Raw genomic sequence first — 15677 nt, 5'->3', positions numbered from 1 at the left:
CCCCCCCATCCTCCCTCCGTTTGTTCTCTGTATTTAAGAGTCTTATGGTTTGCCTCCCTCCCTCTCTGTTTGTAACTATTTTTTCCCCTTCCCCTCCCCCGTGGTCTTCTGTTAAGTTCCTCAAGATCCACATACGAGTGAAAACATATCTGTCCTTCTCTGACTGACATCTTTCACTCAGCATAATACCCTCCAGTTCCATCCACGTAGTTGCATGCTTCAATAAACCTTTTTACTACCTTCGTGATATTCCATCATCACTGATTTAGCCATTGCCATATGTTTAGACATATTTTCAACATTGTAAATAACACTATCATAAACATCTCTGTTAATTAATATCTTAATTTTTTTCATGTTTATGTACTTATTTTGAGAGAGAGAGACAGCACGTGTGCAAGCTGGGGAAGGGCAGAGAGAGAAGCAGAGAAGAGACTCAAGTCAGAAGCTTTAACCGACTGAACCACCCAGGCACCCCTAATATTCTTTAATATAGACCCAGAAGGAGAATTACTGAGCAGAGGTGACCATCTTTAAGGCACATGATTTACCTTGTCGTGCTTTCTCAGAAAGGTAACCTGACTACATTACCACAGGCTATATGAAAGACACTCATTTTAAGGCACCCATTGTTAAATATAGCATTTTATTGTTGTAATGTCTGCCAATGTTCTTTGATTTCCTCTACCCGTGTTATATACTCAGTGTCCTCTTTAGTCGTTTGTATGAAATGTTATATAGTAAGCTTAGTTATTAATTCCCCCCTCTGCCTTTAATTAGGTTTAATTATTGCCAAATAATTGCCAAAAAATCTGTTGCTTTTTAAAAAAAAAAAATTTAACGTTTATTTGTTTTTAAAAGAGAGACAGACAGACAGCGTGAGCAGGAGAGGAGCAGAGAGGGAGACACAGAATCCCGAGCAGTTTCCAGGCTCTGAGCGGTCAGCACGAAGCCGGACATGGGGCTTGAGCTCACCAACCACAGATCATGACCTGAGCCGAAGCGGGGCTGCTCAACCGACCCAGCCACCCTGGAGCCCTCAAAATCTGTTGCTTTTAAGGAAAGAAAATATGGAAATATACATACACACACACACACACACGTACATATATATATAAAATTTTTTTAATGTGGAAATATTTTTATCTCTGAAGTTCATTGCTTTCCCCCCCACCCCACCCCCATTAGTTTAAATCACAGGCAGCAAGCTCCAGTTCTCAAACGCAGAGCCAGTGGGGCACCGAGGAGCAGACGCTATTTAAGCAAGGGGCCCCCAGGCCGGGCCCGCGGCCTTCAGTGCCCTGTCGCCCGGGCAACTGATAAACCAGCATTCCTCCCACCTGACCCCGCGCCGGTGACGGTGGCGGCCGCGCTCCCGCGTCCCGCTCCAGCCCTGCAGCCTGGGGACGTGTCCTCAGCGTCCGGCAGCGGCCAGGCTCATCCAGGCGCTTTCTAAGTGCGGCCCCCGGGGTAACCGGAGGCAAGTCCCACGCACCCCCACGCGGGGCCACCTTCCTCTGCAAGGCCCGCGACGGCGAGGAGCGCGCTGTCCTCCCGCTCTCCTCTCCGCGGCCTTCCGCCCGCCTGGAAGTGTCGCCGCGTCTCCACCCCACCCGGTTCGCGCAGCGCCGTCGGGGCGTCCCGGGCGCTCCAGCACCGCAGGCAGGGCGGGTCCACGCGGGTTCCCAGACTTCCGTAGCCGCCCCCCAAAATCGCCCTGCCGCTTAAAAGTGGCGGACGTGAGGCTCTGCGGAAATCTGGGGACCCAGACGTTCCCGCGGCAACCAGAACCCCAGGGGCCGCGGGAAGAAGCCAGGGGCCCCTCCCCTCCCGCAGCGGGCGGGGGACACCCCCGGGCGAGGGTCCCGCCACCCCTGACCCATAAGGGTGAGTTCCTTGCAGAAATACACCCCCCCCCCCGCACGTGTCCTCTTCCCCGCGCTTCCCGAGACACTTCCCGTCGCCCATTCCCCGGGGTGCCTCGCCCCCGCCCTGGCAACCCTCCCTGGGTTTCCTTTGTCCCCGCCACACCCCTGCCCCGAGCTTCCAGAGTCCTCTCCAAGGATATCCCACCACCACTACCTCCCCCCCCCCCAACCCCCGCGCCGCGCCTCTTCGGGACCTTTTCTGGTCCCTTCCCCCTCTCCGCCTTCCCTGTCCCCTCCCCGAGCCTCTCCCGTGCCCTCCCCGCCCCCTCCCCGGTTTCCCCTGTCCCCTCCCGCCCCGCCCCCGTTTTTAAACCTGGCGCCGAGCGCCCTGGTAGGTGAGCGCCCTCGCCCGAGCGGTTAGAGGCGCGGCCGAGTCGCTGGCGCCGCCGGAGGGGCGCTGGCTGTGCGGGCACCATGAGACCCGAGGCGGCGGCCGGAGCCCGGGAGGCGCGGGGGCGCGTCTGTCACTGCCCCGCCGACGGTCCCCGGAGGCCACCGCCGCCGCGCGGGCCGGAGAGGTGAGGGTGTCCCCGCGGTGCGACGGTGAGGGGGGCGCAGAGCGGGATGCCCCGTGCGCCGCTGAGTCCCCCCCGAATCCGGGCGGAGCTCCGGAGCCCGACGGCGACGCAGGGCAAGTCCCTTAACCTTAGTCAGGGACGCAGAGTCCTCCGGGTTTCGGGGTACAGCGCCGAAGCGCGGAGGCCCAGGAACGGCCCGCGAGGAAATGGGCCAACGCTTCCATCCATAGATCTGAAATCACTGGGCTGGGAACGTTGAAGTTTCGGGGCCTCTCGGCGTGCCTAACAGGAGTCCCCTCACGTTGACTGTCACAGCCTTGGTGACAGTGTTTGGTTGGCCCAGTGCTTGGGGCTCAGCCCTTTCAAGGTAGTACAGTTAAAATCGAATTAGCCAAGGAGGTGTGGAAGGGGCTGCGTGGCTAGGCAGCCTGACAGGAGAAAACCATTTGCCCCTTTTGCATCCTAGATGCCTTGTGGAATGGTCTCGGCGAAGTCAAGATCCTTCAACAGCACGGGCGGTGCGGTAGAAATTAATGAGCCACAAAGTAGCCAGCTACAGTGGGGAATCAACGGAAGAATCCAGTCAGTCTCGGAGAGAAATCCCTAACTAATGTGACCTCTGATCATTGCATCAGATTTGGGACTTCTCAAAACCCAATGAGGGCAGAGAACTGATAATGTGGCAAGGAGAAAAAAAAAAAGAGAGAGAGACACCCCCCCCCCCAAATGGTACTGGTTTATCCACAGACTGAGAACTTGAGAGAACTTTCTGGGGTATCCAGTGATCCTTTCTCAGGCAAACATTAGAATTGATAAGAATGATAACTCTTACGATATTATTTTTTTTAAGTTTATTTGTTTGTTTTGAGAGGGAAAGAGAGAGAATCCCAAGCAGGCTCTGCATGGTCATGGCAGAGCCCCACATGGGTCTCAATCTCACAATCATAAGATCGTGACCTGAGCTGAGATCGAGTTGGATGCTTAACTGACTGAGCCCCCCCAGGTGCCCCTTATGACATAATTTTGAAAGAGCAGAAAATGCTGGGGTTCATCTCTGGTCCCTGCCTTTCCAGCCCCACACCATGGAGACCTTGGATCCTGACACCCCAAGAAACTGAGCTGCCCGCACCTGGAAACCCGGTAAGGTTAAGGGGGGCATTGTGGTATCCAACAGTTCAGCCAGAAAGTGGCACCAACTCAAAAATGACCATGAAGGCCTGTCCCTCTCTCGGTGGTCTAATACAGAAGTGCCTGTGGATTTGGGATTGGGAGCCTGGGTGAGGCTGCTGTTAATCAGACCTGAGTCACATGCACAGATTGGGCTCCTGCTTGCTTCTCTCTCTCTGTCTTCTTTTGAATCTTGATTCATTTTTTGAGAGCAAGATGGAGACAGAGCATGAGTGGGGGAGGGGGAGAGAGAGAGGGAGACACAGAATCAGAAGCAGGCTCCAGGCTCCCATCACAGAGCCGGATGTGGGACTTGAACCCGCAAACCATGAGATTGTGACCTAAACTAAAGTCGGACACTTCACCGACTGAGTCACCCCGGCGCCCCTGCTTGCTTCTTTCTTGAAAAGCAAAGCCTAGCTATGGCCTAGTTCTCTCAAGGGCATTCTGAGAGAAAGAAAGGGAGATTTCTTTTATGTTGTTTTTTCCCCTTGCAAACCAGCGGGTAGAGAGAGGAGGGGTTGGCTGTCTCTGGCTGCCTCCCCTCCCCTTAGAGAAAAGCTGAGGGTGCCATTACTGCTGGGCTGGTACCACAGTGCAAATAAGGGCAGAGACCAGTCTGGGGTGCCCAGAAGTTGCTGTTAAAAGCCCACCATCTGGCCCTTTCTGAAGGACTTTTGCCCAGTCTGCAAGCACTCCTGGGGTAATTCATGTTGTCTGAGCAAATACACTCTGGCTGAGGGCTTTGTGGGTAAAGATTAATCTCCACCACTATTCTTTTGTTTCCTGCACTGGTAACTAAATGGCTTTATACTTACTGAAGTAATGGCTTGCTTTCATAGAATTTACCTTTCCTTTTTTAAATCTTCAAATGTAAGTTGATGACTTTTATAATGCTGAAGAGCTAATCAGGCTGGGAAGGACTATGTATTTAATTTACGTAACATGTGGCATATGTTATGTGTGCAGTTATTTGTAATATGATAAGAAATTCAGGTGCGGGAAAGCTGACCTTGGACTGTATTTTGATATCCAGACTACTTTATTAAATTAGCCTGGATAATGGAAGTTTTTAATTCAGTTGCTATTATTTAAAGAATGAAAAAAATACAATCTATATCAAATGAATGATTTTGTAGCCGAAATTAGTCTTAAACACATGCAATCTCTAAATAATGGAAAATAATTTCGTCTTTTGCATCCAAGCTTAAGTTCGTTCTTAAATATAAGATTTAAGAGGTGCTTGGGAGAGGGAGAAAATATAGTTTACAATTATGCGATTTTTTTTTTTTGGTTAAATGAAATGTATATGGAGCGGTTGTTGCAAGAATAAAAATACTGTAGCACATTTATTAACGCAAGGCAGGTGGATTTTTTCCTATGATGACGAGAAGGCTATTTGTGAGAAAATTGTTAAGGTGTAGCAACTTTCTAGTTGATCGTTAGCATGGCACACTGGATAAAGCAGTTGTGTCCATGGATTTGGCGGGGAGGTGCTCTGTGGGGGCTGTAGCGCACGCCGCCCTGCGTGCCTGGACAGCTCTTTGTAGAGCCCACTTGGCGGGGCGAAGTCAGCGGGAGCCAGGGCCAGGTGAGCGCCGCCCGGCACCGGGAGGGACCGCTTCTTGCTCAACAGCGCCCTCTCCCGACGACGCGGGAGAACTCCTTGCCTCCCGGGCCCTGTTGTGTATTTCTGGAGAAATTGTAGGGCTGGATTGGAGGCCCTGTGCCCTGAGCCGTGGACTCACCCTCACCCATTTGGTATCCCTCCCTCTCCTTGGGGGCTGTCTGCCTCTCCTGCCTGGGGAAAATGAACGACAGCCTAATCCTTCGTTGACCTCCGTTGCATTTCTCTCCTTGCCACTTGCCGACCTTGCAAGGGAGGTGATTCCCTAAAAGGAGATGGGCCCATCCTCCCATCTCACAGGTTTCCCTGCCCTTGCACTTTGTTGGAGTCAGAGGCTGCATGGGGAGGAGAGTGGGAGACCCTCATGAAAGCCTCTGCTTGTATCTCTTCTCTTACTCTTAAGGACACACACATTGACATACTTACCCTGTATGCATTTCTGTTCCCCTTGCATCATCAAAATATGAATGTTTAGACATTTCTGTCATCAGAAAAGGATCTTTAATTAGAGTGTATTTGTGACATAAAGTTTTTGTTTTTATTTATTTAGTTTCTTTTCTTTTCCTTTTTTTTTTTTTTAGAGAGAGAGAGAGCATGAGTCGGGAAGAGGGGGGGGGGGGGGGGGGGGGGAGAGAGAATCTTAAGCAGGCTCCATGCTCAGTGCAGAGCCTGACATGGGGCTCGATCCCCTGATCCTGGGGTCATGACCTAAGCCGACATCAAGAGTCGGGTGCTCAATGGACTGAGCTACCCAGACCCCCTGGCATAAAGTTTTTAAAGCTGTGTATGTTTGTGGGTAAAGTTTTACAGTTTTTAAAGGTGTATTGAATGTTTCAGAGTCTGGTTAGAATTACTCAGTTTATTCTGTTTAAATTTTTTTTTTTCCACGTTTATTTTTGAGAGAGAGAGAGAGAAAGAACTTGAGTGGGGGAGGGGCAGAGAGAGAGCTCCGGAGACGCAGAATCTGAAGCAGACGCAGGGCTGGAACCCACAAGCCGAGAGATCATGGCCTGAGCCGAAGTCGGATGCTTAACCAACTGAGCCACCCAGGTGCCCCTAGAATTACTTGCTTTAAAGGAAGCTGTTTCTCTGTACTAACACTGCCTTTTGGTGCCACCAAAGTGTGTGCACTGTTGTATTAGACACAGCCATCGCCGGATATAAAATCACCTCTGACAGCCCAGGATTGCTTCCTGTGGTGGAGTGAGCAATTAGAGATATTTTATAAAGACAAATAAAGCTTAACACAGACACGATTCTCTGGAGTCCTCAAAAAGTGAACTTCATTTTGGAGAAGGTTTTGCTCAAAGAGCCTCATTTTCTTTCCCTAACTTAGCTCAGCACAGCATATTGGAAAGAAATATGGTTGGTAAAATATAATGACGTTTGGGGTGCCTCGGTGGCTCAGTCGGTTGAGCGTCCAACTTCAACATAGGTCATGATCTCACAGTTTGTGAGTTTGAGCCCCATGTGGTGCTCAGTCCACTTTGGATCTTCTCTCTCCCTCTCTCTCTGCCCCTCCCTCACTCATGTGCACTCTCTCGCTCTCTCAAAAATAAATAAACATTAAAAAATATAAATATACACATATGTGTGTGTATATATATATATACACACTTATATGTATGTATGTACATATAATGTATATGTATGTACATACAATATATATGTATGTACATATATATGTATATATAAAATGACGTTTGCTCACAAAGACCACACATATCACTGCAGGATGGAAGGATGTGATGATCGTTGGTGACAGTCCTCAGACTCCTTCCTTGTCACACTCCAGAAGATTTGGTCTCCCTCTCGATCTGGCTCCATGCAACCCAAGGGCTGGGGTTTCTGATCCATGGCCCCAGCCCATTTCAGCTCACTTTCAAGCTGTCCCCGGATGGTCTGTCCCAAGACACCCCACTTCGTGCTTTCCATATAACTAAAACTTTCAGAGCTCTAACATCAAATGGCAATTTCTGCCTTCTCAGCCCCTTAGATAATCTGGCCACAGTTCAGGCCAAATTCTTTGAGATTCAGGACCTCACAGAATGGACAGAAAGGGGTCAGCCCTGGACCAGAAGAGTGATTGTCCTTTCTCTCACTAACACCTACTCTGGTCACAGCGTGGACAAGCCTGGCTCGCTCTCTCTCTCTCTCTCTCTCTCTCTCTGTTTGTGTCTTATCTCCATTGTCCTTAGTTGCTCAGCCTAGCTTTTCTTTCCTCCACTCCTGATATTCAGGTGGTCACAGGGTTTTTTGAATACTACTGAAGTGCCCTTGAAATCCATCTTTCCTTTCCCTTCCTGTCACTGTCCAAATCTTTATTACCTCTTGCTATGTGCCTCTGGGCCCTTACCTCCCCAACCTAGGCTGTGCACTACTCCCAGGGGCCACCGTTATCCTTAAATACAGGTCTGACTATTGAACTCCTGACTTCAAAATCAGCAGTGGTCTTTACTGCTGCCTCCAGAATGAAACTGAGACTCAAAAATAGGTATTCAAGGGGCGCCTGGGTGGCTCAGTCGATCAAGCATCTGACTTTGGTTCAGGTCATGATCTCATGGTTCATGAGTTTGAGCCCCGCGTCGGGCTCTGTGCTGACAGCTCAGAGCCCGGAGCCTGCTTCAGATTCTGTTTCCCCATCTCTGCCCCACCCCTGCTTGTCTCTGTCTCTCTCTGTCAAAAATGAATAAATGTATAAATGTTAACAACAAAAAAATAGGTATTCAAGGAGTCCTGTAATGAGGATTCAGCTTCCTGTTGGAGCCCATTTACTACCACAGCTTCTCGTTCATTCCACACTGGGCTCCTCACTCTTCCCCATCTGTGCCCGTCAGAACTTGATGCTCTTCTCTGCCAGGAATGGTCTCAGAATCACACATTCAAATGCCACTGAGGTCTCTGCCAGGCCTTCCATGAACCTTTCCCTCCTCCCTGCTTAGAATTGCTGGCATCTTGCTATATGATGCTTTGTAGTGCGGCTATTTGACAGTGTGTGTGTGTCTTTTCCAATTATATTTAAAAAGCCTGAACTGGGGGCGTGTGGGTGGCTCAGGTTTAAAATCAATAGGAAAAGACCATCCAGAGAGAACGTAGGCAAACAGATGATTCAAAGACAAGAAGAGGCACCTGGGTGGCTCAGTTGGTTAAGCATCTGACTCTTGAATTCGGCTCAGGTCATGATCCCAGGGTTGTGGGATTGAGCCCCGCATCAGGCAACACACTGGGCATGGAGCCTGCTTGAGATTCTCTCCCTCTCTCTCTCTCTCTCTCTCTCTCTCAAAGAAAAAAAAAAACAACCCTGAACTGAAGGACTGTGTCAGACGGACTCCTCTTTCCATCTTTGAATCCCTCACAGTCCCCAAGACATCACTGTCAACAGGAAGAGGAAGAGAGACTTATCAAATACTGTTAAGGTTGGGGCACCTGGGTGGTTAAACGTTAAGCGTCCAACTTTGGCTCAGGTCATGATCTCACGGTTCACAAGATTGAGCCCTGTGTCGGGCTCTGTGCTGACATCTCGGAGCCTGGAGCCTGCTTTGGATTCTGTGTCTCCCTCTCTCTCTGCCGCTCCCCTGTTCACACTCTGTCTCTCTCTCAAAAATAAATAAAACATTAAAAATTTTTTTTAAAAAAAGAAGATAGAGAACTCGATCCATGTTCCCCTTAAGAATAAGGAGGATGAGGGGTACCTGGGGGGCTCAGTCGATTAAGCATCTGACTTCAGCCCAGGTCATGATCTCACGGTTCGTAGGTTCAAGCCCCGCATTGGGCTCTGGGCTGACAGCTGGGAGCCCGGAGCCTGCTTCGGATTCTGTGTCTTCCTCTCTCTCTGCCCCTCCCCCAGTCACACTGTCTCTCTCTCTCTCTCTCTCTCTCTCTCTCTCTCAAAAATAAACAGTAAAAAATTTAAAAACCCACAAATACTGTTAAGGTGTTTACATTGTCTCTAAAATTGGTATTGATACTAAGAAGCGCAGACCACTTATATTTTTTTAGAATTTCAGGATGCTACTTCAGACAGACTATATCTGTGTTTGATGTGTCTGTCTTTGCAGCTTGAACCTGGTGATGACCGGCAAACTCCGGGATCAAAGGGTGCCTTTGGGTTTCAGCATCCTGTAAGGTAACATGACTTCACAGCAAGAAATATGTTCTTTCTTTTTAATAGAAGCATAAGCATACTTTAGTGTCCTCACCTGTGTACATTCTCAACAAAGTGGAAAATAATTCAGTATAGTCTTCTGTATTTAGTTCTTACCCAAAGGAACTTCAAGGATATTTTGTTGGATTTCTGGAATTCATTCATTCATTCAGTGTTCCAGTTGCAAATTGGATTGACCTCTTTCCTTTATGTCTTTTGTTTATACCTCTCATTACATATTATGTCTTGTGTTAAATTTTTTTTAATGTTTGTATTTATTTTGGGGAAGGGGAGGGGCAGAGAGAGAGGGAGCCAGAGGATCCCAAGTGGGCTTTGTGCTGACCTCAGAGATCATGATTCGGGCTCGAATCAACCAACCGTGAGATCATGATCTGAGCTGAAGTCAGATGCTTAACCGACTGAGCCACCCAGGTGCTCCTGTCTTGTGTTAAATTTAATTGGATATGAATTGTATATGTGTATCTGCTTATTTACTTAAGTACTTAAGTACATTTCTATTTCTTTCCCAGAATATAAGTTAGCATATTGTCTAGAGCAAAGTAGACCTTGAAAATATGTGTGTGACCGAACAAGGGATTGGTTGGAGGGTTCTCCCACCGTTGGCTTCTCCGGCCTCTCTGTGCTGCCATGGTCCTTCCTGGTGGGGATCAGGACCCTCACTACTGTATCCCTCTTACATTTCATCCATTTTAGGCAGGTGGCTCGTGCTCAGGATTTTTTAACTGTGTCTCTGTCTCTTTCTCTCCCCATCTCTCATTTCCTGCAGCAGAATGAATCTAGTCTGTGCTACTCCTCATGAAAGTATTTTTACCCTAGTTATCCTGGAAAACTGAAAGCTCTAGTAAAACCCAGAGATACTAACTGCTAGAGATGCACTTGAAAGACCTTCAGACTGGTCAAAGAGTGATTTCTGGAAAAGGGAAGCTTTCCTAGTGTCCCTTACACCTGTGGTCTTTATTCCCCATGGGACTGGGGAAGCTTTAAAAATACAGATGCTGGGGGGCTCCCCTGGGAGTGTTGACTCATTTGTTCTGGGAAAGGCCTAGGTGTCTGTGTTCGTACGGTCTCCCAGGTGATCCCAATGTGCATGGGGGATGAACCTGCCACCCTCTGTCTTGCCCTGTGAGCGTCCACCTGCACGACCCACCCGTGGACCTGCCGGCCGCGGACGCTCTGGGGCTGCTCCCCAATTTTTGTTTCATTGAAAATGCAGTGACTGGTGAGGCATGCGTTACAAACTGAGTGCACAATTTTATCTTTTTATTACAGAAAATTTCAAACACAGACAAAAGTGGAGAGAACGGTACAGGGACCCACATGCCTGTCACCAGCCTCAATAATTATCAGCCGTCTTCAGATCTGCTGGTGTTTATCACCTTCTCCAACCTATTTTTTTAATTGTTGTTAGAATATTTTAAAGCAATTCCAGATATCCTACTAATTCACATTCCCCTACAATTACTTCAGCATTACAGCTAACTTTTTTTTTTTTCCACGTTTTTTATTTATTTTTGGGACAGAGAGAGACAGAGCATGAACAGGGGAGGGGCAGAGAGAGAGGGAGACACAGAATCGGAAACAGGCTCCAGGCTCCGAGCCATCAGCCCAGAGCCTGATGCGGGGCTCGAACTCACAGACCGCGAGATCGTGACCTGGCTGAAGTCGGACGCTTAACCGACTGCGCCACCCAGGCGCCCCGCATTACAGCTAACTTTTAATATGGCCAAACCCTGGGGGCACCTGGGTGGTTCAGTCAGTTAAGCACTGATTTCGGCTCAGGTCATGATCTGACAGTTCGTGAGTTCAAGCCCCATGTCGGGCTCTGTGCTCACAGCTCAGAGCCTGGAGCCTGCTTCAGATTCTGTGTTTCCCTCTCTCTCTGCCCCTCCCCTGCTTACTTGCTCTCTCTCTCTCAAAAATAAACAAACATTAAAAAAATTTGTAAGAGAAAATATGGCCAAACCCTAAACTATGTTTGTAGTTTATATTTTATTTATACATTTTATATAATATAGAATTTATGTTATTTATATTTTATACAATATAGAAATATGTTACATTTTTATATTTTATATTTAAATTTATATTTTTATATAACATTACTTGTATTTATATAATATAGAAATATATATATTTAAAGTATACATATACATATATGTATATATGTATAAAGTATATATATATACATATATGTATATATATACATGTATATATATATATATATATTTTTTTTTTTCTTCTGTTTGTTGCAGAGTTCCTCAACCCCAGCACTATTGAACTTTGAGCTGGATGATTGTTTGTTGTAAGGGGCTGTTGTGGGCATGACACAATGTTCAGTGGAATCACTGGCCTCTGCCCACCACATACTAATAGCTTCTTCTCAGTTGTGGCAACCAGAAAGGTCTCCAGACGTTGCCACATGTCCCCTGGAGGCTGAGAATCCCTGGCTTATCAGAAATCTTGGGACGTTCAGAATTGTCACGCATTATTTATAGCAGGGTGTTTCCGCTCTTTTCTCTTCCATCCAAAAAGAAGGAAATGGAAATCAGCTCTACAGGGGCGCCTGGCTGGCTCAGTCGGTAGACTGTGTGACTCTTGATCTCGGGGTTGTAGGTTCGAGTCCCATGCTGGGTGTAGAAATTACTTAAAAATATAAAAAAATAAATCAGCTTTGCAACTAAGTAGTGATCAGTTGATAATCCCTCTCAGTTCCTCAGGAGACCTCAGGGGAAAACGCCAATAAATTAGTGAGTAAATGGTAAGAAAAAAGGATTATGGGGAGAGTGAGGGGTATTTTAAATACTTCCCATGTGTAACTGGAATCATAAATTCTATAAAACCTGGATTTAGAGGTTCCAAATTTATATATTTAGGTTATTTCCCTTCCTTCCTTCTTTTCTTTCTTCCTATTCTTTAGACTAGACAAGTAACCAGGGTTCCCATCTTCTGTACTGGCAAAGTGAGGAACCCACCCCTATCACTTTTCTATAGCAACGTCCAGAAAGATTAGCTGCTTCTCTAGACTGGGGCCTCAGGGTCAAGTTTCCTCCAGGGCCCAAAGGGCTACAATGTTCCCCATGCTCAGGGGTGTTAGGGAGAGTGGGACCCAACCTAAATAGGACATATATTCTCCAGGATAAATCAAGTTCTCCATTCGATCAGAGTGAGACTCTTCATCTTGAAACTTGGTGTTTTAATTCCCCCTTACCTTCACGGAAGCAGACCCTTTTTCCTGTGTTGGTCTAAATTGATTTGCTCACTCACGTTTTAGCTCATTTCTGAACTGGTGTAGGGTTCCTCACCAGCTCTCTCCACCTGCCCACAGTCTTGTGTTCTGGTGACTTAGAAAACACACCTCGGGGTGCCTAGGTGGCTCAGTTGGTTAGCATCCGACTTCGGCCTCAGCTCATGGTTTCATGGCTCCTAAGTTCAAGCCTCACGTCAGGCTCTCTGCTGACAGCTCAGGGCCTGGAGCCTGCATTGGATTCTGTGTCTCTGCCTCTCTCTGCCCCTCCCCAGCTCACAATCTGTCTGTCTCTCTCTCTCTCAAAAATAAATAAACATGAAAGAAAGAAAGAAAGAAAAGAAAAAAATTAAAAAAGGAAGGAAAAGAAAAGAAAGAAAAGAAAACACTCCGGGCACAGTGAAGGCAAGATCAGAGAGGGAGATTGGGAGTTAGCTGCTTTTAGGGAAGAGGACCCTCTCGATGGAGTTCAGCATTGTTTCGGGGTGATTAATGGTGTATTTTTTTCTTGAATATTAGACTTTATTTACCCATTTCAAAGCGCCAAGAGTATCTGCAGAGTTCTGGGGAAAAAGTGCTGGCCAGCTTCCCGGTGCAAGCCACAATCCACTTCTACAACGATGAATCCGATTCAGACGACGAAGAACAAGAAGAAGAAACCCAGTCTTCCGAACTTCAGTGCCAGGAGACAGAAGGTCAGGCGGAGAATGGCCCAGGAGGGAAGGGCAAGGGCCAGCTCACAAACCTGGGACGGAGGTCTGTAGGACACGGTGGCCTCAGTGGTAAGGGTCTACTCCCTCATGGTGACTCTCTGGGGAGCACAGAGTGTTCCTCACCCAAATAAATGGGGTCTCTCTCCTACACCAGACCTGGCTCACATGCACTCCTGGGGACAGCCGTGCCAGGACACCTTGCATTTCCCTTGGTGTTTGGGGGTCGGGGGCTACCTCTGGCCAGGACGCCACTCACAGCCAGAACTTAGCTTTTAACTTTTCCTTCTCCTGGTGATTCTCTTCAGGGCACTCATGCACACTGTTGAGAAAGGATTCCAGGACCAGGAGAAGGTTTGTGTTGACATGGGTTGTTATTAGTTGGGACCAACTTTCAAAGCACCATTTACCATTGTCACTGTGCCATCAAGTGACAGATTATTCCAGTATAGGTTACTACCCCACCTGTGCCTCTCACTTAATCTCGGACTCTTTATTTAGCGATTTCTACTTTTGTAAAAATGATGAAGCTGTTGTCCCAGGGTTGATGTATTTGCTTACTGGCATTCCCAAAATATTTATGAAAAATAAATAAAACTGAATAATTTCCATAAGAGTAACAGAAATTTTAAATGTGGATTTTTAGGGGACAATTCTGGATAAAAATTTGTGATTCTTGTCTAAGGGCTGAGTGTATGAATAAATGGAGAGAAGAGCTTTAACTCTTAGTTGGGGACTGGTTTGGGCTTATTACTTGAATAGAATAACACTGTTTTCAATCAAATTATCTAATATAAAATTATTTCCATTTTTTAAATATTTTGATGATTAAATGAGTGTACTCCACAAGTTTATCACTTAACTATCTTACATGTGGTTGTTTTCCTATATATAGTACATTATATAAATTTATACTTGAAATAAATATTTTGAAAGAAAAATGTTTGATAATCACCTTTTTTGTGTAAAATAATTTTATTTATTTATTTATTTATATTGTATTTTTTTTTTAAGTAATCTCTACACCCATGTGGGACTCAGACTCAGAACCCTGAGATCAAGAGTTGCACGCTTCGCCCACTGAGCCATCCGGGCACTCCATGTTTAAGACAATTTTAGATTTTAATTAGTGCCTGCTTTAAAGTTTTTAAAAGTTTGTCAGAGTGTTTTCATATTTAACTCTTTAAATGACATTAATTGTGTTTAAGAATATAAAAGTGTAAAAAGAATGTAGACAGGATTGTAACCTCGATGCTCAAAAAGTCCATTAATATTTAAAAAAATGGAGCTAGGGGCACCTGGGTGGCTCAGTTGGTTAAATGTCCAACTTCAGCTCAGGTCGTGATCTTGTGGTTCATGGGTTTGAGCCCCGCATCGGGCTCTGTGCTGACAGCTTAGAGCCTGGAGCCTGCTTCAGATTCTGTGTCTCCCTCTTCTCTCTGCCCTTCCCCTTGTGCTTGGTCTCTCTATCAAAAAAGAAAAAAAAATTGAAGTAATATATGCAAATATTTTAACAATCCAAACAGTATAGAAAAGTATACATTTGCATAGTAAATGCACCCTCTCCTGTTTTGCTTTCTCTGTGCAAAATACCCAACATCAATTGTTTTTTATTTGTCTACCTCTTTAAAAATTGCTGTTTGTAGGGCATCTGGGTGGCTTAGTCAGTTGAGCATCCGACTCTTGATTTTGGCTCAGGTCATGATCCCAGGGTCATGGGATCAAGCCCCGCATAGGGCTCCATGCTGTGTGTGGAGCCTGCTTGAGATTCTCTCTCTCTCTCCCTCTGCCCCTGTCCCGCACCCATGGTCCCATGCTTTCTCTCTTTCTAAAATAAAATAAAAATAAAAATTACTTTCTTTCTCTCTTAATAACTGGAAATTTGTAGCTCTTAATCCCCTTTATTTCACCCATCCCCCATCCACTTTGCCTCTGGCAATCACCACCATTGAAGAGTATTTAAAAGTCTGTTTTGTCTGGCCATTTGCTTTGTTTTTGAGACTCCACATATAAGTGAAATCATATGGTATTTGTCCATCCATAGTGTTGCAAATGGCAAGATCTCATTCTTTTTTATGGCTGAGTAATATCCCATTATCTATCTCTATCTATCTCTATCTCTCTCTATCTCTATCTCACATCTTTATCCATTTATCTCTTCACAGACACTTGGGCTGCTTCTATGTCTTGGCTGTCGTAAATAATGCTGCAGGAAACACAGAGGTGCATCTGTCTTTTCAAATTCGTGTTTTTGCTCTCTTTGGGTAAATACGGAGCTGTGGAATTACTGGATTCTATTTTTAAGTTTTTGAGGATCC

General features: G+C 46.4%; 1 protein-coding gene across 1 annotated transcript; it reads left to right on the top strand.

The window, feature by feature from the left end:
* Positions 1-2270: 2270 nt before the first annotated feature.
* On the top strand, positions 2271-14288 carry RIPPLY3 (ripply transcriptional repressor 3). The gene is made up of 4 exons (XM_049627887.1): positions 2271-2446; positions 3520-3586; positions 9299-9366; positions 13169-14288. Exons 1-4 carry the CDS (start codon positions 2343-2345, stop codon positions 13491-13493), a joined length of 564 nt encoding a protein of 187 aa, XP_049483844.1. The 5' UTR covers positions 2271-2342; the 3' UTR covers positions 13494-14288.
* The last annotated feature ends 1389 nt before the right edge of the window (positions 14289-15677 follow it).

This window comes from Panthera uncia, chromosome C2 (genome assembly GCF_023721935.1).
Source record: "Panthera uncia isolate 11264 chromosome C2, Puncia_PCG_1.0, whole genome shotgun sequence".
Lineage (NCBI taxonomy): Eukaryota > Metazoa > Chordata > Mammalia > Carnivora > Felidae > Panthera > Panthera uncia.
Note: the sequence above shows the minus strand (reverse complement) of the source record. Positions and strands in the feature narration are given on the sequence as shown.

Coding starts and splice junctions, on each gene's coding strand:
- RIPPLY3 (XM_049627887.1), top strand. CDS start 2,343: ATGAGACCCGAGGCGGCGGCCGGAGCCCGGGAGGCGCGGGGGCGCGTC. Junction 2,447..3,519: donor CCGCCGCGCGGGCCGGAGAG/GTGAGGGTGTCC, acceptor CTGCCTTTCCAG/CCCCACACCATGGAGACCTT. Junction 9,367..13,168: donor GGGTTTCAGCATCCTGTAAG/GTAACATGACTT, acceptor CTTGAATATTAG/ACTTTATTTACCCATTTCAA.